At 36.7% G+C, this 27,531-nt stretch overlaps 2 protein-coding genes and 1 long non-coding RNA gene across 4 annotated transcripts in view; 2 read left to right on the plus strand and 1 right to left on the minus strand.

The window, feature by feature from the left end:
* The first annotated feature begins 498 nt into the window (after positions 1–498).
* Positions 499–7,389, plus strand: SVIP (small VCP interacting protein). The gene is made up of 4 exons (XM_026664757.2): positions 499–620; positions 3,177–3,227; positions 5,100–5,216; positions 6,195–7,389. Exons 1-4 carry the CDS (start codon positions 558–560, stop codon positions 6,207–6,209), a joined length of 246 nt encoding a protein of 81 aa, XP_026520542.1. The 5' UTR covers positions 499–557; the 3' UTR covers positions 6,210–7,389.
* Positions 7,390–8,862: 1,473 nt separating this feature from the next.
* The window catches only part of GAS2 (growth arrest specific 2), a 159,423-nt gene continuing 140,754 nt past the window's right edge, over positions 8,863–27,531 (minus strand). For both annotated transcript variants that reach the window (XM_026664756.2, XM_087951103.1), the window contains exon 8: positions 8,863–11,574. In XM_026664756.2, coding sequence (XP_026520541.1) covers positions 11,356–11,574 — 219 coding nt within the window. In that variant the 3' untranslated portion in view covers positions 8,863–11,355. The remainder of the gene's footprint in view (positions 11,575–27,531) is intronic.
* Positions 22,646–25,829, plus strand: LOC148133330 (uncharacterized). The gene is made up of 3 exons (XR_015747317.1): positions 22,646–22,749; positions 24,434–24,489; positions 25,062–25,829. It is a non-coding gene; the product is annotated as an uncharacterized LOC148133330 (long non-coding RNA).

Genomic DNA, 27,531 nt, shown 5'->3' on the forward strand with positions numbered 1-27,531 from the left:
TGGGGACTCCACGCATAACCTGAAGTGGTGCCAGGCAATGAGGGCAGCGCCCAGCAAGCTAGCATAGGGTCCAGAGGGTCCACACCAGCTTAACGACTCAACCCAATCAGAAGGAAGAAGTCCTATTGGCTTCAGTTAGCTTTACTTATGGGTAACGATTGCAATCCTCCTTGCACTCAGAGCCCGGAGAGCCTCGCAGGATCGGCCTGCCGCCTTTGCTAAAGAGATACATTTGCTGTGGCCTGAGAAACAACTAACAGCAGGCCCAACTGTTAACGCCGCGGCGGCAGAAGTTTTGATAGTTTTGCGCTCCCTCCTCCTCTCCTGCTTGCCGAATCCAACGCAGACGGGACTCTGCTCTCTCCCAGGATCGTGCCAATGTTTTCCCCGCCTCCTTCCCATCGGCTCCGGAGCGGCAGGTGGCGCCGTCCGCAGTTTGCACAGGAAAACAGCCTGGCGGCGGGTAGCTTGCGAGGAGGCCCGCTGGTCAAAGGACGACGGGGCGGGGCTCGCATTTGCAGTCGCCGCCTGGCCCAGAGTGTTGCAGGCGGGTCGGGATGGGGTTGTGCCTGCCCTGCCTGGGGGGAGCTGCCGACCAAGTGGTGGAGACGCCGGACCCAGTAAGTGGGGCGAGATCGGGCTGCCGAAACTCGTTCCGTGACGGCTGGGGGTTTCTTCTTCTCCCTTTTGGCTTCTCTGGGCAATCCCAGATGTCGTTCGGCGTCCGGCTTCCGAAAAAATTCAGATTGATTTTTTTTAACCCTCCTTCATGCAACATCCCTAAATTGCCTTTAAATCTTCGCCGAGCTTCTCCCTCCCCCCCCCCTTTGTTTATTAATTCTTAGATTACGTATTTTTTTTTAAAAAAAAAACAGCTTTGAAGTACGAGCAAAGCCCGGTCTTTTCCAGGGTCTCTCCAAAAACCAAGCCCTGTTGAGTTTATTTACTCCCAGGTTCCGCCTTGTAATATTAAAAAAAACACTATGTGCTTTGTGGTCCAAAGTAAACGGTTCAGTTCAGGATCAGTTGTTTCTTTTCAAGTTAACGCGTGTCTGTTTTATTATTTACTTATCTTTTCTTTGCACACTGGACGAGCCAGATCAGTGTGTACCCAAAGGTCTCAAAATTGCAGTGCCAGTGATCTATGCTACATAAGCACAAATATATATATATATAACAATGACAGTGCCATCTTTCAAAAGCACCAAAGGAAGAATAAAACGTAGGATGCATAAGCCCTGCTGGAAAAAGCCTGTTGTTTTCAAAACATATGATTTATTCCCCGGGAATGTCAAATAATTGCTTGGTTATAGCTTTCAGATTTCTTTATAAAGGAAATGATCTGGGTAGGAATGTCATTCTTTATGAAGTGTTTGGGGTGGCATGAGAATACTCTGGTGTGTGCAGCTGGCTTTGATGGAGAGTTAATAAAACCTAAGCTACAAACAAAAGCAAGTCCTTCATTTTCTGTGATTGGATTTTATTCCATAGTTGGTGTGCATAGCATTGGAGGTTTGATTGAAAAAAACTGAGGAGATGCCAGATAGGCATGTGAATTCAAGGAGAGTTAATGCACTTCCAGCTTACTGAAAGGTCCTCACACAATAACTTCCTTATTTCAGAAGAGTCAACTAACTAGTTTTTCTTTAATTCACAAGATCCAAAAGTTTAGAGGTTTGGAGTCAACATGTGTTGGAGAACATGCTGTGGGCTTTCTCACAAAATGGTATGAAGGGCTATTCAGCCTATTCCGAAAAGAATTGTCATGGGGTCCAACCAATTAAAAGCCCTTCATAGCATGGAGCCTGAATATTTGCAAGATTTTTCTGCCTCAAGTTATTCTACCCATCTGAAAAATTACAGCTGAATTGGAAAGCTTCAGGTTGCATCTTTATTGACTGCCTCTGCCCTCTAGAATAGTATTTATCCCAAAGTCTGCAAAATTCTGGCCCTGTCTGACTTCAGCAGACTCCTAAAGTCTCAGCTTTTTCCACAGTAGGGGCGGGCCGCATGTACAGGGTGCATGCATACATTGCATGTTGTTGATAATTGTTTGGCTTCTACCCTACCCACTCTGTTGTAGCCACCTCTATATTTTTTATGTTATTGTTTTTAATCATTGAAAGCCATCCAGAGTTGTATATAAGAGACCAGCTGTGGAAGTTGAAATTATAAATAAATAAATATATTCACTGATATAAGCACTAATTTGCTAGAAAGCTATTTGTGATCTTCTTTTATCTGTCCTTGCCACAAAATGCTGTGCATTAACCCTCTTTCTTGTGGCAAGCAGGCACAGCTGCACAATATGGAGTTGCAGCCATCATTTGAATCTTCTAAGATATTTTATGGGAGCTATTTAGGGGGAAGAGGCATTCTGGGAATATCTCAAGGGGATCCAAAAACATTTTTTCCCATGATAGAGTGAAAGTTTCTTCAACCAAACATGCTTATAATCTTCCACATTATTCTTCTAAATGTACAATACACAAAAGTTAGCAAGGAAAGTCACCGAAATTCAACCCTATATCCTATTACCAAGAACAACCACATTAAGATTGTAATGCAGCTGATAAATATTCTTGCAAGATCCATATTGAAAGCCACCCAAATCATTGTAACAGTGAGACGAGCATCATGTAAATTTAAAAAAATAATAAAATAATAAAATAAATATTATCAGAAAATCTGCCTTTTTCTATGCAAATTTAATTCCCAATGGTACATACTTAAATTGAAGATGAGACAAGCTGGTTTATTTGATTTCTGACTATTGGCTGGAATTTTGATTGGTCCAAAACAGAAGTAGCAAACTCAATATTAAAAGTCGCTAACAAAAAGGGTTTTTCACTTATTCAGCTGGAAGCACCGTTTAGTCTTTCATATGTGTAGTTTAATGACCTGTGAAATGTTTCTGCTTGGTTTTATGTGGATAAGAGAACCACCAGCGGTGGAAGTACATGGCTCCTTATGGTGACTCATGATTTCTCTCTGGCAATTCTCTTTGTCAACATTAAATAAAATGAGCAGAATTGGCATTTTAGAAAAATGAATGCTTATTTCTAGGATTTTGAAAGGTTCTAACACATTTGGAAAACACTTAGAAAATCGCGCCTTTTACCTCTGCATAGGTGATGTGAAATACCTTTGTAATTATTTTTATATCTTTTCTTCAGGAAATTAGAAGGCAGCAACTTGCAGAAGCAGCAGAAAAAAGACAAATGGAGGTAATTGGATATTTGGAAGAGCAATAGATTAAAAGAAAACCTTCTCGTATAATGAATGTGAACATTAGAAAGATCTTTCCTGGAAACAGCATCTCTTAAGAATGTGCAAGCTGGTCATTATTATTCTATTGACAGTGGAGTTTGTTTTAGGTTATACTGAAACTCAGCACTGCAACTAACTTTCCAAAAAATAAGTACCCAGTGCTTATTAATGAGAAGTAGTAAGATCATGGATATTTGTAGTAAGAAGTGAGATAATGTTTGCAACGGTGTTAGGGGAGCTGTAATTTATAGAGCAAGACCTGCAGATTAACAAGCTCTTATGTCTAAAACAATCCAAATATCAATGGTGTCCTTGAAGAAACACAAGAAGAGGTAACAGAAGTAGCTCAAATTTATTATTCCAGTACATATGGAAAGGAATGGGGTTGAGAATCTCAAGATTAAATGTGCAGGCGTCAGTGACTTAAATAAAGCAAAAATACCAAAGTTTAGGATTCCTGACAGATTGGTATTCTTTCAAAGACACTGCCTAAAAACTTTGCCCTAGTTAGTATTTGAATGTTGCCCAAAAAGGTAATACTTAAAATGACTCTTTGCTTGAACCAATCCATTTCTTTATGGTGGGACGTCTTCCATTTGATGCTCTCAACACTGCTATATACATTTTTCTGGTGCAAATCCCTCCCTGCCGTCACCATTATTACAAAAATTCTCTTTGTAGTAAAGGAGAGAGCCTGTAAAATAATACCAAAATCATGAGTTTTTTTAAAATCACACATTTAGTTTTGGCATAAGATGGGGAGGGGGAATAAATGCAAGTTAAGACAGCTTTTTCAAGTATTTCCTGACACATTCTGGAAAAAAAATCTTAATTTCTGTCTGGTGTTTCATGCCTCTTCTGTGAATTTAAAGTATTTTAGGGTAGTTTTTCCACAAAAACTATCACGGCTGAGTTTGTAGTTAGCTTTAAAAATGAGTGGCAAATGGGGATTATCCCCCAAAGTAAAAGGGAAAACTAGCTAGTCTTTTGCAGACATTGTAGATTTAGATAGGGCAAAGAAAATGTGGATATCCTCTCCATGATTACAAGTCCTAGACCCCTTCTTTTAAAATAAGAAAATGTTTGTTCCTGCTTCATTCTCTTCTGTTCTATGCTAGACTTGAATAGATAGGTTCAGTTCTATAGAAAAGAAATAACTGCAGGCAGAAGCAACAGCTAACAGGCAATTTCAGTTTTTCTTTTTTAATATGGAAGTGCAGTGGGTGTTGTTTTTTTTCCAATTCTTCAATGGAATGACAAGTTTTGCCTTTGCTTTTTAGCAGGTGTCAAATTCCAGTCAGTTGCTTTTTAACATCTGCATTAGAGAATGTGAACAGGAATAGCATGCGTAAGACAGTTGTGACTGATGGACTGCCGATAAGTAGCAATAATCCCATTTATCAAAGGAAGAATATCTATAGCATATTTTCTCACCCATATTTTATAAGAATCACCTGATCAGTGAAATGGGTGGCATGTACATTTAATGAATAAATAAAAATAATAAAATAGCCATTTGTTGGGGAAGAAAAACCCTACTGAGAATTGCTTCTCGAGGCTTCAAAATATGCTTCCTGGCCCTCCTCATTTCTGGGGTGTGTGTGTGGGAAACGCTTCCAAAAGCTTTTTTTCCTTATAGGATTTTTTTTTGTTGAAATCCATGCTTTTACACTTATATGTTATCACTCTTCTAAATAAGTATGTAAATTTAATACAGATATGTTAGAGTTCTATATGGAATACAGATTAGAGAACTAAATTTATTTTAATTATGATTTTAGAAAAGTGGGATGTAATGTAATAATGTGCCCTGTTGTTTCTTTCCAAAGGCTGCGTCTCGTGGTATTAAGAATCTCTCTTCTGTGGAACAAAAAAAACGAAAACAAGAAGAAATGGAGAAACGTCTTGAATCTGGAAGCCACGAACCAGAAAAAGGCAATCTAAGGGTAAGAATTGAAGAATCAAATTTGGATGGATAAGATCAAAGGCTAGGCTTTTCCAGCCTATTTCTTATATTGCTAGTCTAATGGAAGGCTCTTTCTTCTGACTTTTTTTTCTCAGTATCTCATAAAATGTGTCAATGTACCTGGCTTGATATCAGTCACTCTTATGGATCTTTTGAGTGTCTCTTTGTGTATTGAAACTTTAGGATAAATTTTAGCATTTGGGCCAGACAAATCGCTTGGACAGATAGATCCCTTAAGCTCTGTTCACACATTTGCTCCCATGTTCACAGTATATGATGGCTTAATCAATTTTCTTGTCAAGATCATTGCTTTTTCCCCCCTTGTGTATAGATTTGAGATAGAGCCTCAAGGTAGAGATGTCTGTAAGTTGAGTTATGGCAATTCCTTTTTTTTGTTTATTTGTTTGAAACATTTTGCTGCTTACCCAAGTCGCTTCTTCAGACTAACAGACATTTCAAGCCAAAAAAGAAAAGTCCATTTGCCATGGCTCAACTTACAGACAACTCTAACTGCATGACTGAGAATTTTCACCAGCATTGAGTGCGAGCCTGTCAGGGCGATGGAAGGGCAGTTCTGAAGCGCTCCCATCTTCTTTGGATAGAAATTCCATTTAAAATTGAAATAGCTAGACTAATGTCAGGATATAAGTGTGATGGATTCATGCAGACTTTATTTTAAATGTGATCATTGTAATTGCTGTATAAATCTTCACTTCTTTTGCACAACAACTTCTCCTTGTATCTGAAAATGCACTTGCTTCCTTTACATATATTATTACATATATTTGTTCTTCTTCAAAATGCTATATTTAAGGAAGATTTTTCATAATCTGAAAGTAGCCTGGAAAGGTGGGATGGGGATTGGAATAAAACAAGGTTATGCTCGCAGGTGAGAAATTGAATAATGTCCTTACGCGTAAAAAGTAGCTAATATTCATTTCTGTGTTTTTGCTTTTAGTGGCAGGTTGGATAAAATACTGAACTGCTTCAGAATGAAGAAGGGTGAAGCTTTGTCCTGCCAATAACTTGCCGGTTGCTGCAGATGAATTAAACTTGTTAATTGTTTGACGTTTAATTGAAGATGCAGCAGTATTTTGCCATTGTAGCAGGGTAGCTGACATACATGCACTAAGGATGAAACAACACTTCACAATACCCAGCAAAGGTGCCCCAATCACTTCCTGTTTGTGTTGCCATAGTGTGTAACGTTGCATGTCTAAATGTACTGGAGGGTTGAATTATGGGAGTTACTTATGTAAACAGATGCCATTTTTATTCCTTTGTGATCATGGGGAACAATTCGGTTTTCCAAAGTGCCCTTTGTTAAACTTGTTTCCATCTCACCCCATGTTATACTTGTGTGATTCAGTTCAATCCAGTCCACAATCCTTGAATCCCTCACAGTGGATTAAATGACTGGAACAAACAGGCTTGTTTTAAGAGTAAGAAATTTAGAATCAAAGCTTTAGTGCCTTCTGCTGGTTACACATTTAACTGCTGCATTGCCATGAGGTGAAAAATCCCTATCCTTGTGTCTTAAGTTTACACGTTATGCCTATGTGCAGGATTTACAAAAATACAGGCCGAAATACTGGACTCTATTTTTTTTAAATAAACAAGTGAAAGAATACCTACAGGTGTTCTGCTTTACCACTTGGGTATGCAGTTTGGAAGAAAAACTCATGAAAAGACAGCTGTATGATCCTACTTTTTTGTGATGAAATTTCTTTATAAAAATTACTTAATTCTTAAAAACTGGTTCGAGAACATTATTCTGCAGATACAGGCAGTGTAAAAATATATTTATAATGTCATTCATATTAACAATACTGGAATAAATATAAATATATTATGTGACCTTTGCAGCTTATCTGGAAGTGACGTAAAAAGAAACAGTACATTTGTTGAACTTCTAAACTAATATAGGAAATGTTCAGACATCTTGAATTTTAAGCAAGGAGTAGTGTTGACTTTTATGAGAGAAATGAAGGTGCAGTTTATCTTGCTTTGTATCAGAAATAAAGATAATTGCTTCTTATTCCCAGTATTACAAATATTGATTTTTTTGAAAAAATGCTTTAGAAATATATTTAAAAGTTATGACAAGTGTTGTATATGTAGAGATATGTCTGAGAATAAAATGTGCAAATTAATTATTTTTTTTCTGATTTTTTTTAAAAACCCACCCTCCAAAAGGGAATTTGCAGACACAGCATTTAAGCAAAAGGTATTATAGGAGTAGCGTGCTATCTACAGTATCCCCTGCCATTTGTTCCCTAGTAGATTCTCAACATATTAAAGACCAATATATATATATATATATCACCAAACTAGTGACTCTGAATTGGTTCTAATGTTGCCCTGAAAACATGAATGGTTAATAGATAGCACCCCTTGGTAGACATTCCTAGTATATTAAAAGAACATTCTATTGGTCTTTAGGATCTTTAAATAGTGCTTGACCAAATGTGTAACTTAGTTATTGATTGCAAGTAAATTGATTTATGCAGTTACTCTAAAATAAGGATGAGCAATTTGAAGGCCATATGCTGCAAACACTTTCCAGCTTTTAATTTACAATCTTGATGCATCCTGATGGAATGTTTATGAAAAGACTAATTTTGGTTGCATATGTTCTTCGTTAAAAAAAACAGAAGTGGTGTAAGGTGTATGTGAGATCAAAGTCAATTTCCAACCTTAAGATCAATGATGAGGTCATCATATTGTCAGGTCCACCTTGGTCCTTTCTCCAGTTGGGAAAGTTGAATTGCAGCCTCTGTCCTAGAAATAATTCTCTACTTCTGCTCTAAAATATGATAAGGCATCTGGCTTTACAAGTACAGTACAGTCAAATACAGTACATTCTTTGCTTTTTGTTCCCTGAGCATTGCCTATTATTGATTCCTTCTGAGTAGCCTTATGGCCCCAGGACAGATATCCCACGTAACCATTTATTGCGGGCACATTTTCATGATGTTGTCCCATCTTCTCCTGAAAACCTCCAGCAATGGAGCACCCACAACTCAGAAGGCAAGCTGTTGCATTGTTAATTGTTCTTACCATCAGGAAATTCTACTTTATTTCCAGGTTGAATTTCCTTCTGATGAGCTTCCACCCATTGTTCTAATGTAAAAGTGGTGTTTTCTGTGATATGCCAACATTCCATATGGACATGGAATCATGCATAGAGGAAGCAGCTTAAGATAAACCTAGTGGAGGTTAGCAATCTGATTGGTATGGTCTGCCATGGCAGCTGTGGGGCCAATCCTCTTCTGTTTTGTTGCTGGGCTGTGCAGTGTTATTTTGATTGTAAGGGAGACCAGTTTCCATAATCAATATTTTTGTATCCTTTGTGTGTTGGGAAATCCACCCCAACATCTTGGACAAACAAAAACAACTTTTCAAATAAGCCTAATGAAAAATTAAATGGAATTCCCACCAGTGCTGAATTATCCATTACTCAAGGTCTTTTCCGAATGGGAGCAATTGTGATTAAAATGTTGTGTTGTATCAGGGCTATTCTTACGGATAGAGCAATCCCAATTTTGGAGACTTAGTTTTTAAATGATTGCAAAATTCAAGTAGGTTTATTATGCAAATTAGGAGGGGAAATGACTTCTTAGAAGTGTTTTTAAAGTATCTTTATTTCTAATACACTCTGTGATTTCAGCTAATCACATCATTTATACAGTCACCATTCAAATAATTATTGAACAATGATGTCTTTATTTTCCCTAGCAAGGCACAAAGTTATCAAGTATAGTCAAGGAAAATTAGCAAAACGTATAACCCAAATCCCAGCATTTGCATATATCACAGAGATGTGTATGGCAATCCCCTTCATGTTATTTATCTATAAAGAATGCACATATTATTTTCATTTCTTTTCAGTATGTCCAAATATAATGGAATTCAGAAGCAGAGAGGGTCAACAGGGTCAACAGTCTACATATATGTGTGTGTGTGTGTGTGTGTGTATGTTTTCTTAAGTTTTTGCGGGTATCTATATTATGGTATTCAGCTTTGTTCAGGTATTTTCCCACGTCATTATAGTTGTGCTTTTAAAGTTGTAGCAACGTTTCAGCAGAATCTCATCTGCCATCATCAGGCTTCTGTATTGTGTTTGTCTGTGAGTCAGACTTTTACAGTTGTTTCAGTTTTAAATTTGGGGCTAGCCTACTGTTGTGCCAGAATGGTTTTTTTCTTCATCCTGATTGGTTGGGAGTCTTGGTCTGTGTTTATTGGTCTTGGAGTTTGCTGTGTTCTGCTTGATTGGTGTTTCTATTATCTTCTAATATCTTCTAATATTAGAAACACCAATCAAGCAGAACACAGCAAACTCCAAAACCAATAAACACAGACCAAGACTCCCAACCAATCAGGATGAAGAAAAAACCATTCTGGCACAGCAAAGGCTAGCACCAAATTTAAAACAGAAACGGCTGTGAAAGTCTGACTCACAGACGAACACAATACAGAAGCCTGATTGATGATGGCAGATGAGATTCTGCCGAAACGTTGCTACAACTTTAAAAGCACAACTATAATGATGTGGGAAAATACCCGAACAAAGCTGAATACCGTGTGTGTGTGTGTGTGTGTGTGTGTGTGTGTAAAGTTTAATATGAAAAACAATCCTGAATGAAATTGGACACTTGAAAGCATTCCCAATAATTTTTCACAGATGTACATAGTTTCAAAATATCTACTGGTTCTAAAAGATCAATATTACTAAGGTGCTCTTATCTATTTCTTGCAACTGTCCCTGTAGCCAAAATTAACTGGTGTTAACTTGTGACCTACCTACTGCACAAGTCCTGACTTTCTGGGAATCTTTGTTGTGTTTTTACCATGTCATTAGTGTTGTTTTTCCTCATTGGGCACAATGAGAATATATTTGCTGAACAAAACTCCACATTGGCAACAGGAAGGGCATCCGGCCAGTAAATACCCTGCCAGCTCCATTCAGTTGCCCAGACTCCACCCCGCATGGGATTATGGGGTCATTAAAAGAAGAAGATGATGATTAGTGTTGGGTTTTGAATGAAGGGAAAGTTGTTGTTTCAGTGAACCAGCTCCCTGGATGGTAACTGACCAAATGGGCAGGCGTGAAGCTTGTCATTCTGCTTTAGAGCCTCAAACAATATTGATATTATTTGAGACATGCCAGAGGCAGATGTAATTGACAAACTCACAGTATATATCAGCATAAAGTACTTTCTAATATGAGTAAACAAAACAAGCATTGGACACCCATTTACAGAGGATTGCTATTATTTCTTTTTAATTTCATTTTGTAGATGGGCTACCATATTGACCCAGCAATTATTTATGGATATGGGTCTGCCTGATGCAAGTCTATATTTTCCCAATGTCCCATTCTTTTAATATGAATATGTGTATAGATTAGCTTCTTTCCCTATAGGAATCAGCCTGGAAAGATGGAATAAACTCACCAATTTCATACATACAGCTAATCCGTAGTGATCAGCCTTGATTTGTTGAGGAAATTAAATTGGCTGTTCACATAGTTAAATGTTAAACCATGATGATTTACAAACCACAATGGTTGGAGTTGTATGGGATATAATTGACAAATGAGTGTTTTTCTTTGAACAAAATATATATTTGTCTGGCATTGTCTATTATGATATTAGCTTGCAGAGCCTAAGACAGATGTTTTTCCCATTACATTATACTTCTCCACCCATGTTTTCCCCCCACTAAGCTGAATATAACTCTTCGTTGTGGCAAATTATTGGGAATCATACCTACTGCTTTTTCAATCAAACTTGTCCCATTTCATTTTTTTAACATGATCCATATTCTTTTAATCATCCTACGAGTACATTCATAGAGTAATAATTAGGCTAAAAATATGTCTGTCTTAAAAAAAAATCTGATTTTCGTAATTAACCTACCAAGAGTAACTTGCTATGAAAAGGTACAGTACTAGAAATAAATAGTTCTACCGTTCAACAATCCATGAAATGGGTTGCCATTTCCAGTCTGCATGTTAAGTCCAGAAGTCTTTTCAAAGCATCAACTAATTTGACTACACATGAAGAATAGAGTGGGTCTAAATATACCAAGTCCCCCAAAGAAATGAGAAGGCAATTTCACTTAATCTCTTTTTTGGTTTTGTAATGAGCAGAAACCACCAGATAGCTGTCTGGAGTCAGGTCCTTGATGGTTGGGGACTTGTTCTGGATGGGAGAGGTTTTGCCATCCACCCGAGATATTTGCAGCATTCGGCAGGGGTCATGCTTCAGCAAGTATCCTGCAAATGTCTCCCATCCTCCTCCTACACGAACCATTACGTGTTTGTTGTGAAGCATCTAAATTAGCAAAAGCAATGAAAAAAAAAGGAAATTTAAAACAGCTGAAGGGTAAAATTCACATTTATCAACTGTTGAGAAGTGAAAGGGCCTGATATCATACATAATCCTGTTAAACACATTGTTAGTATCCAATTCTGGGCAATTCTAACATTTGGCAGGAAATATAGATTTTGGTCCCTGAGATATTGACTCCACAAAGATAGTCAAATCTAAATTGATATACCCTTTCTTGTTATTAAGTTCTAGGGAAAGAATTAACTTATGAACCCCTTCTAAACCAGTGGTCCCCAACCTTTTGGGCACCAGGGACCGGTTCCGTGCACTGCTGCCTGCATCCCGCAGATGGGGCTTCACTTGTTTGTGTGACCCAGTTTCTGACATGCCGCGGACCAATACCCATCCACGGACCAGGCATTGGGGACCCTGTTCTAAACTATGGCAAAAAGAGAGATGGGGCAACAGTGCTTGCTTTGATTCTTATAGCAATTTGTTCCATAATATGCTTCACAATTGATAAAAAGGAATGGATTGTTGATGTCAAATGTATCTGTGGAAAGTACCTACAAAAAATAGTTGACTGATGAGCCAAGAATGTAAGCGGGAGTTCATGTTCTCTAAATAGCTGGAAAACTAGATCAACTTTATTTGGCACCATTCTTGTTTGTCTTAGACAGCAATCAACAAGCAGAGAAGCATTTGCAGTAGAGTGATAATCAGGGACTTGTGTTTAAGCACTCTGGACCAGATGCAGTTTCTGGAGTATCTTCAGGGACCGTTTCATAAAGAAAATGTTGGAGTAGTTTAGCCTATAGCAGGGATGTCAAACTCACATCATCATAGCAGCATCATGTGATGTACTATATTGGGACTTTTTTCCCTTAGCTAAACCAGGCGTGGGCATGTCGAGCACATGACACTCTGGCCCATGGACTGGGAGTTTGACAGCCCTGGCCTATAGGAATCACTGAAGCCAAATCTTTCTCTTTAGATATGCATACACCTATTTGATCAGGCCAAAAGAGCCACTCCGAAGAACATTTAGATTATTGAGTCACTAATGTGGTAACACCATCTTAACTGTTATTACTGTTCATACTCAGGTCTTAATTTTACAACTTGTGATGGTCTTACATTTTTTAGCACTGAATATACTAATCAAGATGCTGCATCAAAAAAACCGTATCTTTCGCAAGTCCCATTGCAACTTCAAGCATTGAAGAGCCACGTTCAATATCCTATCCTGTTTATTTTCTCTATAAGAAAGTTGAATATCTATTCTGAACAGTCTCCAGTACAGATAGATATGAACAATGGATATCTAAGCACAATGGATACCCCTTTGACAATCTTAATCTTTAATCATCATTAAAGTAGATTATTTTTTAAAAATTGGTAGGTTCTCAGACTATAGTATTATGAGTATCACTGAAGAAAAATAAATAAAAAGTTATTCAAAACTCCTTATACCATAAACAGGGTTGCTCATCCAAAGAAAATATAAGCGGCCTTGCTTTAGGAGAAAGTAAACTAACCAAAGCCTTGTTTTAATATTAGTTTAACATCTTAAAGCAAAATAATTAAAATAATTCAGAATAAAAACCTGCTCCAAAATAACACAGCACTAGCAACAAAATGGGTTATCATACTTGTTATTAGTACCACAGTAGAAGGGACTATGCTCTACTTCTGAGTAAATACTACAGAAGTAGTAGAAAATCTGTTCAGTGAGGGCTACCTATTCTTGATGGCTTGAAGATAAAAATGACTTAGGTTTTTCATGAACATGACATCATTTTGTTTGGGAAATTAAAGATAGTATATATACAATTAATTATTACTGTCCCACAATCTCCCAAATCTGGTGGGTGATCCCAGAAGAAGCAATTAAGCCATTGTCAGAAAATAAAATGTTACAAGCCAAAATATATTGCAGAAAAAAACTAAAATTTAAATATAATATTTTATATATTAAATGTAAAAGAAAAAATAATCAAAGCACTAATAAAATTTAATAGACTGCATGTTTAATAAATATTCTGGATAAAACACTGAATAAAACCCAGGAGGAAGAAAAGTCGGACTGAAGACCTGCTCTTCAAGCATCTCTGGACATAGAGAGGATGAAGATTTTACAAAAGTGGTCCAGACAATTGTTTCTATTGAGCAGACTTCAAGACAACAATCTTTAGCAGGTTTTGAGCAATGGGAGACAAGGGAATAGCCATCTTGTTCATCTTGCAAGGGAATAGCTCATCTTGTGGTTAACACCTTTAAAAGAATTCTATGTGTGCACACTTCCTCTACTAATTATATTAGGAAATTGCCTATTAACTACTTTTCAGCTATTAGGGATCCTTGAATCAACAAATCTAAAACCACTGGACTGGATTAGTCTACCTTCAATCCTTAATGAAAGAAAACTTTAATTACTAAAATGAATTAAACAGCACAAAGATAATTAAGATTTTGATTTTGAAAAGTTTAAATGGGTAAGTTATAAAAAATTAATTATGAAGAATCCTTCCTCTGAGAAGCTTGGTTCTAAACATATAAGACATAACAATTTTAATAATTGGACACTAGAGGGAACTAAAGTTTTTAATCAAAGGAGGAGAATACATAAACCTAATTAAGAATGACAAAGTATTATAACATTTTGGAAATGTTATATTATAACAATTGGAAATACTGCAGGATACTTTTGAAAAGTGGAATCAGAAGTTAATATCAACAATGTCAATAGTGATTGTGGGTAGATTGTGTCCAAACAACATTTTAGAAAAAATGGCAGAAGAGGAACGACTTTATTTGACAAGACAGAGATGCCATCAAAAGTGGATCTAGAAATAATGGGCTACCAGAATGACATGGAAAAAGATGTTTAATTGGACATACAAAATAATTTGGTTGATGTTTTAGAAAAAACAAAAGGGAATTACAATTAATAAACCAACAGAATGACCTGGATAATTCTTTTATATTGGATTTACAAAAGAGATTTGTTAAAGCTTGTATGAATCTTGTGAAAATGAATAAAAAGAAATAAAGAAAAATTTAGCTTTATGACATTACATGGACTAAAAATAAGATAGAAGTCCAAGGAAGGAATATAAAGTTAGCTTATTTGATAAAGGTAAGTTGTTATTTTCTGGTAATTCTTAATAGATCATTGTTCACATCAGAACTAAAATGACAATATTTATGGATTTGTTTATAGATAAGAGTTAGACATAGAATGATCAGATCATTGGTTGTAAATTAAGAAGTGACAAAAAGTTACTAAAATGTTTATACTTGTTATGACAAAACTTGGAAGTCGCTTCTTTATATATTTCTTTTTCTTCATTATATTCTTATTTTCCTCTTTTTTCCTTTTGCACTTTTTCCTTTACTATTTCTATTCTGTTCTTTCTTTTTTTGCATTAGTTTTTTTCAATCGCAATTATTGTATTTAATGTTATTTTTAAAAGCTTGGTAAATATTTTAGGAAAGGTGAAAGACTGAGAGCACATGTGAACACAAAATTTATTTAATCTTCTAATAATTACTATCAATGGGTTTATTTCTTCAAGGATCTATTGTATATTGTTTTATTGTTGATATCATTCAAATAAACAAAACAATGGGGATTACAAACTTGCAGCAGCTAATTCAATTAAAAAAACATGCAGTTGAAGACAACTACACAATTAGAATGCAACTAAAAATTTTTATAGGATATGTGCAATTCAGATATGCATAACATTTGACTTATTGGTTGGTATGTGCGTCCAATCCTTAATTAGAGAAATAAAATAGTAATATGAGATGGATTAATTATAACAACAACAGCAACATAATATAAATTTCAAGCACAACAGTCTTGACCTTAAGGAAAATTCTCAAGCTGAAACAGCTGCCATTATTTTCATGCCAAATTAGGAAAATATGAAAGATTCATAAACTCTGGAGGGGATTAATCAATGGAAACCTTTAGAGGTCATCATTCTTCCTAGGGGAAAAATATTTGGAATTTTAAAATGTGATACTTTGAAAGCATTTTCCCTCAGTCTTGCCAGTCATTGTAATTATAGAAGCATATCTTGTTAATATTGACATTCTTACATCCATTTGTGAAAAGTCAGAACCTTATGCTTAAATATGTAAGGGAACTTTATCTGAGGAAAGCTGAAATTATTTTGGTTATGAGTACTCCTTTCTTAATAGGTTTTTGGTTAAAAAGGAAATAGAATGTTGCTCTCTTTTATTCACATGCAAACCTAGGGTTAGAAAGCTGACTTGAATGTCATCAGAAGAAACATGTTAATGGAATATCATGGCTCCAAACAAAGAGCCTTCAAATACAGAGTTCTGCATCATCAACAACAATCTAGAAGACAAAAAAAGGGAAAAAGAACCACTCTTTGATTATTTCCTATGTAGGGCCACTAACCTGGACCTTTATTTGACATTTGCTAAATATTTGGGAAATGTTTCTGAATTTCGGTTCTAAATTTTGTATTATGAATTTTTCCAGCAAGCAAAACAGCCTAGTCTGTTTCCAATTAAATATAAGTATGTAGATATCTTTCCAGACAAAGTAAAAAAAATGGAAAGAAGGTTAGCATTTTAATCCAAGGTACTTTTTCAAGAAGCAACTGGAGTTTCTTGTTTTTCTTTGAAGACATTTCACTTCTCATCTAAGAAGCTCCATAGACAGTTAGCATTTTAATATAATTTGGGACACTTCTTGTGGAAGTGGAGCTCCCACCAGGTCCCTTAACCCAATCCGTTGTTACTAGTCACTGTTGAGGAATCTGCCTCTTAATCTATAACACAACCAATGCTAGGATCCTGAATTTGAGCAGAAAATCTTTAGACCAGGGCTTGCAACACTGTCCATGGTCCTGAAATTGCTAATCTACAAATCTTCAGCTCATTACTTTTAAACTTCTTGCCTAAACAATAACCTTTCTGGGAAAGGAGATTGCCTGATAACTCCAAAAATCATCATGCTTTTACTCTTTAAATCATATGCAGGTTCGATGGGAGAGAAAAAAAACCTTTCTCTTTTATTTTCCTTCCATCATAAATAAATTTCATAAATGTCATAAATTGAATCTTCTGTGAAGTTCATATTTGGAGTTTCCCACATCACAATTCTTTATAGAGGCTCCTAAAGGTTCCATTAATCAAACTGAGTTTATAACAGCATCATAATTATCTTTGCCCTGTAACCATGCTATTTGTATCAAAAGTGTTAGATATTTTTACACACCAAAATAGTCCCATAAATATTTTGCCACAAGGCTTGCCCAAGATTTGCAAAGTAAGTCTGCACACCACCAAGTAGATTATTATAGATTATTATATCCCAGGTTAGCACATCTGGATAGATTTTAGGAAGCATGTTGCTCTTTCTATACATTTCTATGGATCTGTATGTAGCAATTGTATAAATTACTCTGGAACAATATGATAACAAAGCAACAAATACACATGGAAAAGAATGTTAACTTCATGCAGAAAATCCAAATTGTATGTTTATACTAGGGCTAGGGATAGGAGTATATCCAAATTTACCTTAAATCCCTCCAGGCAACAAATCCAATCACTCTGGTCCCACTGCCTAGGGAAAGAACCAGGGTTTCAGTGCCTTACTGAAGGCTATTAGAGTCAGGGTCAAATGTTTTTGCAGGACAGTTAGAGGAAGATCATTCCAGAGAACAAGGACTGCAATGGAAAATGTACATTTTCTGGATACTGTCAGATGACATTGCTTCAAGGAAGAAACCTAAACACACCCTACACATCCTTTGAAAGGCTAACAAGGACAAGTGGTGCCACAAATAGGTTGAGAGTAATGGAAATGGCATACTTAAGAAGCATGTAGTAAAATATGAGACAGGGTCATAAATGTATGGGTGCTGAAAGAATGCAGATGGGATGCAAAAGTGAGCAGCTAGTAAAAATTTTGAAAAAGAAAAGGCAATGGTAGAAGCCTTGTATGAACCTGGTAGAATTAAGATTAGTTGGCATGATTGGTACATAGCACTTTTAATGCAGATATGTTAGTTACTGATATAAAGTCAGTTTCATTTGTACTTTAGGTTAGCAAAATATGAAATCATTGGACAGATTAAAAAAAATCCACTGCCTGTGAAAACTTTGTTTTGCTTTGAAAAGACAATTAAATTCAGATGAATTGAAGTTCTATTGATAATGTTTCTTTGCTCACATGAAGATTAATGAATTCACTGTCCACATTTCATTTGACTTTGCTAAGACTGGTTCAAGAATTCATGCTACTGCAAGACACTAAGGATGAATGAAACAATTTGCTTACAGCTTTTGAATTTTTTGAAGCACAAGCCCATATTATCACATTTTGGAACATTGGTATGCTGATTGGGAAACATGAAACAAAATACCAGCATGAATATTTTGTACGTTTTTATACATAAGTATATGGTGTGAAATAATTTATATACTCCTTTTTGTACATTTTTAAAATGTACCAGTAACATGTTTCCATATTTCATTTAAATTTTATATGATATATATATATATATGTATGTATGTATGATATGTATGTATGTATGTATATATGTATGTATGTATATGTATATGATATATGTATGTATATATATATGTATGTATGTATGTATATATATATATATATATATATATATATATATATATATATATATATATATATATATATATATATATATGGATCTTTGTTAGGTTTCTCGCGTAGATTCAAAGTATTAGCCGTATGTGAAGTCTCATTCATCATCTTGGCTTATTCGGCTCTGTGCTTCTCAGAGACCTCTGAGAAGATTCAAAAGTATCAAGCAACGTTGATGATGAAGTCTCATTCATCATCTTCGGAGGCTTGCAAGATCCACTCAATGCAGAACCTCAGAAAATAAATATATATATATATATATATATATATATATATATATATATATATATATATATATATATATATATATATATTGCTCACAAAAAATGCAGATGAAGGATGATGGCTTAATAGATCACGTGTTTATGTTTATTTGGGGTATATAAATTAGATTGGCTTGAATTAAAACTAAATAAAAACATGATTTACTGAAACAAAAAGTAGACTTATTTGTTTTACTGATCTGATATATCTAATTACAGCTTCAGTTTAGGATCAAATAGATTAAATAGATTCACCATAGGAATGAATATTTTGAAGCTATGCAATGTACACTTGCATGGGATTTCCCAGCCACGCTAAAAAAAAAGTAATAATTTGTGTGTGTGTGTGTATGCATACTTTATACTATATTATACTATATTATTTTATATTGTAATATATTTTGTGTGTGTGTGCATGTGTGTGCAATATGTACAATATATGTGCAAGATAGATAGATACAGGGATGGGATCCAACTGGTATAACTACCGGTTCTGTCTATTAGCGTCACGCAAGTGCAATTTACGACCTGCTGAGCTGCTCGGACAGCTGAGCAGCGCTGTGTGCGGGTGCGCAGCGGTTGGAAAAGCCCTTTTTTCCTGCTTTTTCAACCACAGCTGTGTCGCGCAAAGCAGCTGAAGTTGAAAAAGCAGGAAATAAAGGTCAGGTAAGAGTCTGGGCAGTTGGGTGGGCCACAACAGCAGCAGACATAGAACCGGTTCTATGTCTGCTGCTCTTCAGACCAACCGGTTCTATAGAGGTGGACAGAACCGGTAGAAACCCAGATAGATAGATAGATAGATAGATAGATAGATAGATAGATAGATAGAGAGAGAGAGAGAGAGAGAGAGAGAGAGATACTTTGGAGGAAAGACATTCATATAATAAAACAGAGCTGCCTTTACATGAAATGTTTTTCATTTCATGAAAAAGAAATATAAGTGATATAAGTGAATGCTTCTACACATGAGTAAGGCCTGATATCACTATAAAGTGCAAACACTACATAAATGAATAATTTTTGAGAAGCCTATTACTTCTGCAACCAATTTAATAACTTGGACATCCTCAAATAATAGTTAAAAAACTCAAAGAAGTTGCAATTATGACATCTATCACTAGATGGCAGAGATGTTCTATATAATATGTGCTAATCTGGTACATCACACTCTCACCTATGTGTAGGAGAATAAAGATTTCATTGAAAGTGAATTAACTAGATAGATAGATAGATAGATAGATAGATAGTATTGTATATATATTGTGTATATTAATTATTACAGAAAAAAATATTTGAGCCTTGCTTGGAAATCCCATAAGTGTACATCAAGTGTACATTACATAGCTTCAAAACATTCATTCCTATGGTGTATCTGTTTGATCCTAAACCATGTAAGGTTTTTTTTTAAAAAAATTGGCAACCACCATTCAGCACCACTATTTTACTTATTAGTAAGATAAATAGGAGGCAAAGCAAATTGCTTGGATGTTATTTTTTTCCCCAGGCTTGGCATGGCCACATTCCTATAGTCTGCTCCAGCAGGGGGTTGGACTAGAAGTCCTCCAAGGTCCCTTCCAACTCTTTGATTCTGTGTCCTAGAAATGTGCCACTGAAGTATTGCTTTTTTATTTACTCCGATATATTAATCTTCTGCCTTATGCCCGTGATGGCGAACGTGAGCTGGAAGTGGCACGCAGACCCATCTCTCTGGGCACACCAGCCATCAACTGTTGCTCTTCCAGTTTCCAATGCGTGCATGTGCACTGGTCAGCTGGTCTTTGCATGCACATGCATGCCAGAAACCATGCACACTGGAAATCGGAAGCTCAACTTCCAGGCGCACACATGCACCCCAGGGAACTGCTTTTTCGGTTTCCAGTGCTCCCGCGCATTTGGTGCCGAAAAGGTTCATCAACCCTGCCTTATGCTGTAGTCATTTGCAGTTCTGTGAATATTTATTCCATATCAATTTCACTAATTTCATGAGAGAACTCCAGGATAGTCTCCTTTGGAATAATTTCTTTAACAGCATTTTTAAACCACCCCAAACAAGTCATTTAGCTATGTATAGAAATGGGATGGATGGATAGATGGATGGAAAGGTGGATGGATGAATATAACAAAATCCCAGGCCATGCTACCAACAGCAGGTGTGGGGGGGGAGCTTTCTCACCACCCAAGAAACAAAACAGGAATAACAGAATCAAAATAAAACTAAATGGCTACGCTTTATTTTTCCTAGCTATTAAAATCTCCCCCTCCCAAAAATCCAGATAAAAAGGCTGCCACAAATAGCAATAGCATTTAGATTTATATACTGCTTTGTAGTGCTTTTACAGCCCTCTCTAAGCCATTTACAGAGTCAGCATATTGCCCCCAACAATCTGGGTCCTCATTTTACTGACCTCGGAAGGATGAAAGTCTGAGTCAGCCTTGAGCCTGTTAAGATTTGAACTGCCAAATTGCAGGCAGCCGGCAGTCAGCAGAAGTAGCCTGCAGCACTGTGCTCTAACCACTGAAACCCCGTGGATTTTGGCTTTTTTGCCTTTGAAAAAAGGGACAAGAGGCTTGCACTGCTGGGCCGTAAGCTCTGCCCCTTTTGTGTGACTGATGAGTGTCGCCCACCTGAAGGAAAGGCTGGAGCTCGCACCCCTGTAATATGATGCCTTCAAATCTCAGGGATGCCTTTGAAAGTGATTCTTAAAATCAGGGCAGAGCAGGGTTGGTGGTGTAAGTCATTACTAGACATTTCTGCAGAGTTAAAGCATTTCTGTTAAGGTATTGATTTAATAGCTGTCCAGGCTGTTGCAAACACTCCGACAATTTCCTAATGCAAGAGCCACTAATGAGAAGTCCTGTTTCCTTTTTCTTTTAAACTAAGCAATGATCTTCCTCCTCTCACAGCTACATATGAACCAACATCAGCAAAGGCTAGGGTTTTGTTCTTGATGCATAGTCTGGAGATCCAGCCTGCTTATGAACAATGGTTTGATTTTTAAGGTAGAGATATAACCCCACCTCCAGGCTTAAAAGACCCATTTTAGATTTTTTTTCCTCCCCCCATCCTCATTTTCCCAAATCAAGGTCAATGCTCCCAACTTGGGAGCAATTTTTCCCAAAACACATTTGCAAGAAGAACAAGGCAGGGAGTAATTGTGTTGAACTAGTTGCTTCCAATTAAAACTGGCCCAAACACTGTACAGACCTATTTGGCTGTCACTCAGGGTTATGCATGCGAAGGCTGCTTTGAAGATGTAAATCAAAATGGCAACTGTGCACTGGAACCACTCTGGGCTGCAGGAACCGCAGCTTTCAAAACAGGAATGACAGATTGAACTAGCTAGAAATTTTAATTAAACCTCGTAAGGGAGAATTCTCCAGCAAGCTGAGCCTCAGCTGTGTGGCTGCCCTGGCTTGGATGAAGTGCCGTGCCAGAAAGCCAGAATGAATTGAGAAAGTCATCACATCCTTAGAATGCATTAATTCTGCTCCCAAATAATGACAATGTTTTTGAAGAAACCGAGATGTGGGGCTGGGGGGAGGGATCAGGCAGCTTTAAAAATGACAGAACATATAGCACAGGATACAAAGAAGTGTGCCCTTGGTTGCTTAGCAATGTGAGAATAATGCAAAAGAAAAAAAGTAAAAAAAAAAAAACACCCAGAAACTAAGAGGCCTTTTGTGCTACACTCTTGTGAAGGGTTATGTTATGTACTTCTCTTCAATATTTGTGGTAAATTGCCAAAGCTCCCTGAATAAAAATTCCCTGCAAACATAAAACATTAATGAGAAAAATGCAGGATCACTTTTTCTTTTCTTCTAGGAGATTAAAAAGGATGGTTTGTTTGTTAGAAGACCCTGTAGCTTTTTAGAATGTCTGGTTCTGAAATCTTTTTAAATTGTAAACAAAAGAGAAGGGCTGGGGGAAAATGTTCATACATTTTTCTTAAGATAATCTAAGTGCATTTTATCAATTCCAAACAGACACAAGATCAGGGCTACATGTTATTGCAACTTTCTGAAAAACTAATTACCCAGTTAATCTAAGCAAAAGTAGGTTGGGTGCAAAGAAGTCAGTGAAAAGCCAGTATGTTTGTATGATCTGTGGTCCTTTCTCTCATCTTCTTAGGTGTGTTTATGGACTGGTGGACAGTTGATTTGGTTGGGGATACTTTCCCTGAAACAGTCAGATGGGCATCCTGGATATTCTTCTGAGTTGGAACCATCAACCAAAAACAGGTAGCTTCATTGACTTGGAAATGCCAGCACTGACCGTTTGACCAGTTCTAACTCCTCTATAGGAAGAGGGCTGGCTTTGAGGAAACAAATGCTAGGATTACATGAGTGTTCTGACCCAAACCTGGTTCCAAGAGAGCAAACACAGGCAGCAGTACAACCTTTTTATGTTTCAGCTAAGAATTCTGTTTCTTCACAGATAAAAGGCTGCTTCCAACTAATTAGCTCCAACAAGAGAGAACCTTGCCAAGTTTTTGCAAGTCTGCCAAAACACAACAGATAAGAAATAGTCTTCAAATACCAACTGTAATGTCCACGAGGCTGAGTTCAAAACATTTTTGCCTTCTGCAAAGAAGGTTAATTTCACAGCTGGCTTTTATCTTCTTGAACTAGGAGCCATTACTTTGCAGCCTTACTCCCGAGTTGCCCTTGCTGTTGTAATTGTTCTTTCCTATGAGCAATCCTGCGTGCACGCTCATTTGGCACAGGTTCCTCGGGAACCTCCTCATCACTGCTGCCAGCCCCCACAATCTCTGAAGGCAGCAGTCCACTCCCTAATGGTCCTGGCCCCTCATCTGAGTCCTCGTTCTCCTCAGCTGTCTGCACCTGCTGTCGGCTAACCACAACAGTGAGGCTCTCTTTGCACACAGGTGAGGAACTATTTTTGTAGTAAAAAAAACAAAAACTTGGTAGGCACAAAGAGTTGTATTATGATGGTTACAGAGAATACATCTTGTTTCCTGATCCATCTTTTTTAAAAAATCCCTATGGTGTCATAATCTGAGGTACCACTTTCATTTGTATAGATATGATATGTGATACATGGTCAGTTCTGATGATGTATTAATATGAGTGCTGAGCACTAGCAACAAGATCCCTTCAGTAGTGACTCAATAAGATTGAATTCATTTAGTCTACATGTTGCTTCCACACTAAAATTTATACCTCTAAGCTGGTTTGAAGTAAGATTAAAATTAAATTCAATGTTGACCATGGCAAAATATTCAGATAGTCCTCATACAGCTGCTGTTTGCCTTTACAACAGTGATGAAAAATAAACTTTTGAACGCCTTATTTGATTGCAGCTTTTTAAGAAAAAAATTAAATTCAACTTCTACTACTATAATTATCCTCTTTATAGGATCCAGACATTTGCCTCAGGAGCATAATAGGTACGAGGAAGAACTTTATTTTATTTCACCCTTGTATCGTTTAATGAATAAATTGTAAAGCGATTCTATTCTGAAACCCATCTAACTAATGAGATTGCTAGAGTAGTAACTTTTCATGGAAGCATTTTTATATACAGTATCAAATCAAAAGGTTCCAAAAACACATTGTTTAAATATGAAGATATGGAAGTCATGTAGCTTTAATGGTGATATGAAGATAAATGATCTGTGTTTAGTATTAACCATCTTGGCTGCTGTCTGTTGCCAAATGCAACATGGAAGCATTTAGACAAACCTTGCTGAGATCCTTAACGTAAGAAATCTGAGTATGTTGAATGCCTTTATGTTCATCAGTTTTATATCTTCCTCTTTAAACTAGAAGACCAGAAGAAGAATGAAATAAAAAAGGAGACTTTGGCAAAGTGTTTGGACCAGAAATGTGCTCTAAATGCCAGAAAAATACTGATTGTTGTAACAGAATATCTGGGAGCTTTTATCCTTCTATTTCCTTTCAGCGTGAACAACTGGATTCTGGTGTAGAATTTGGCCTTTTGACAGGAAGAAATATCTGGTGAGTAGCTTTCCTAAGGAAGAGTTTCAGAGTCTCCATCTCAGTTCTAAGAGCATAAAAAAAAGCAAGAACAGAGAATCCTGGTACGCAACCCCTCTTTGATTTAATATGTTCATATATTAATGGGACAGCCAAATGTTTTACCTCTCCTCTTCCCCAATACATGCTCCATACATAGCCATCCTGAGACTATTCTCCACTTATTTATTAATTTCTATTAATTCAATTTATATAGCTGCCCATCAGTGCTATTCAGTTTTCTTTCTGCATTTTAGCTTATCTATCTACCTACAGGATCTCTACCTACCTATACCTACCTACCTACCTCTATTATCTATCTATCTATCTATCTATCTATCTATCTATCTATCTATCTGTCTATCATCTATCTATCTCTATTATCTATCTATCTATCTATCTATCTATCTATCTATCTATCTATCTATCTATCTATCAATCTATCTATCATCTATTATCTGTCTATCATCTAACTATTTATCTCTAATCTATCTACCTACCTACCTACCTATCTAATATCCTGTTTTTATTATTATTTTTATAATCAACTCAAGGTGGCTAACATATCTAATACTCCTCCCTCCTCCCATTGTCTTCACAACAGCCCTGTGAGATTAGACTGGCCCAAGATCACCCAGATGGCTTTAATGGCTAAGGTGGGACTTGAATTCATGGTCTCCTGCTTTCTAGCTTCTATACATACTGGCACTCTATACATTTGTGCTTGCATGCATATCCATAAAGGAATGAAAGACTATGCAAGTACAAGTCACCTGCAAAAACAAATATATAGATTTTCAAAAGTAAAGCTTTCTTTTGTTCAGCTCTAATTTATAAAATGTTAAAAAAATAAGGGGTTTTTTTTAAATAAATCCCTATTAACTGTACTGATTTATTTATCAAATGTACATACCATTTCCCAGCCAAAGGATTGTATCCAAGGAGGTTTTCATCACCAGTTTTAGCTAGGGCAACTTAAGTCAACTGCCCAAACAAAGAAGTGGAGAAACATTACAAGCGGGTCCTTTTCTAAATTCATAAATTCAATCCAACTTGGAAGAGAATTTGGAAATTTCTCGTTTATATCTCCTTTGAGATGAATACTTCTGAAAGAATAAAGATTATTTTGGAAGGTGAACCAAATGAAGCTCACGAACATTTCTAAGGGAAAAAAATCCCTGTTTTATTTCTAGACGCTCACTGCAGAGAAAGATTTATGGGTTATTAGGAGTAGCACAAAATGGGGGTGGGGGGGCAGGAGAAATGAACCCCCATAATGACTGCTCAAATTTATTTATTAAACCATTAGAACTAAACATCACATGCAGGGTGCTTCTTCCATTACTGAATAAAAAACAAAAATGTCACGAAGTATTTTCCATTTGAATTTCTTTGAATCCTGTTCTTTCTTAATACAGTTGAACATCTCTCTAATCTTTGGCTTTCTGCTAAACCCCTTTCTTTTTTTATACCTAGTTATTTTTATCTTCTTCCTAAACAGACCTGTTTTATTTAGGTGATAAGGGAGCAACTATATATAATAAACTGTACAGGACAGGAAGGCCTGGAGGAACGTTGTCCATCGGGTCACGATTCTACAACAGCTTTGTTCCCTATGCCATCCGTCCAGTAAATTCACAAGATTCGTTTTTAGTATTTAGTATTCATTTCATTTGTCAATCACTTACAACCGGGGTCCTCAACCACCGGTCCCGGTCCGTGGAGCACTCTGTACCGGGCCACAAAGAAAAAAATTAAAAAATGGCAGCTTTCTTCGCCTTCGGTGAATGCTGCTGGGACACAAATGAAAGAAGGGGAGGAGGAAGCAACCGAAGCCTGTCCTGCTCTCTGGCTCAACGGCTTCGGTTTCCTCCCGCCTCGTTCCTCTCTCAGTTGCTCTCTCGCTGCTCCACCAGCCCAGGAAGAAACTGCTTCAAAGAAGCCGGGGGTGAGCTTTTCCTGTCACCGCAGCTCCTCCGAACGCCCATTTACCCCCACCCTGCCCGCTCGCCCGCGGTTCAATTCAGTGCCCCATTCTGCCTCCTGCCTGCCTTCTTCGTTTGAACAGCTTCGGCTGAGAATAATAACTATTCGCCTCTTTTTATCAGCCGAAGCTGCTCCAAACGAAGAAGGCAGGCAGGCAGGCAGGCAGAACGGAGCACTGTGGATTGAACTGCTGCTGCGGGCGGGCGGGTGGGGTAAACGGATGCTTCGGAGGAGCTGCAGCGACAGGAAAAGCCATATGGTTGGAAAAATGACAAAGAAACATATAGATTTGAAACCAGAGATTTTTTATTGGGAATCTTACCTGATACATATAATAAAAACTTAAAGTATTTGATTGTAAATGTATTAACAGCGGCTAGGATTGTATTTGCTAAAAATTGGAAGAATGAGAAAATACCTTCAGAAGAAGAAGTTATTAAGAAAATATTGGAATGTGCAGAAATGAGTAGATTGACATTTGAAATTAGAGAACAAGAAGATAAACAATTTTATGAAGTTCGGGATCTTTTTTATCAATGGTTGGATAATACAATATAATAATAAAATATTTAGAGATCTAGGAAATAATGAATATACATTTTTGGGGGGGTTGATAATACTTTTATAATATTTTATTAAGATAGACTTGGTATGATTTTATGATTTGTTAGAAAATAAATTAACTAAACTATAGTTATCTCGCTTAAGTATGAATTAGTTAAATTATAGTCAAATGATTGTTTAATAATGATATTAGGATATATAATTGTTGCTTGATAATATGAGTTATTATGTAATATAATTATTATAATGACTATGAAATGGATGCACAAAAAGGAGTGGTAAACCAACCGATACAGTGTCTGTAAATTTATGAAGGATGATGATGTTTTTATGTTATGTTTTATGTTTTATGTGTTTTTGGTTTGTTGTTAAAATCAATAAAACTTTAAAAAAAAAAGAAGAAGAAGAAGAAGCCGGGGGGGTGGCTTTTCCTGGCGCGCAGCTCCTCCGAAGCGCCCGTTTACCCCCCTGCCC

Source organism: Notechis scutatus, chromosome 1, assembly GCF_049901735.1.
Source record: "Notechis scutatus isolate UNSWTSFEM ecotype Mainland chromosome 1, rNotScu1.2, whole genome shotgun sequence".
NCBI classification, from domain to species: domain Eukaryota; kingdom Metazoa; phylum Chordata; class Lepidosauria; order Squamata; family Elapidae; genus Notechis; species Notechis scutatus.

Bases quoted from the DNA above. Each gene is read 5' to 3' on its own strand.
- SVIP (XM_026664757.2), top strand. From the start codon at position 558: ATGGGGTTGTGCCTGCCCTGCCTGGGGGGAGCTGCCGACCAAGTGGTG. The intron at 621-3,176 runs GTAAGTGGGGCG...TCTTTTCTTCAG, and splicing joins TGGTGGAGACGCCGGACCCA to GAAATTAGAAGGCAGCAACT. The intron at 3,228-5,099 runs GTAATTGGATAT...TTCTTTCCAAAG, and splicing joins CAGAAAAAAGACAAATGGAG to GCTGCGTCTCGTGGTATTAA.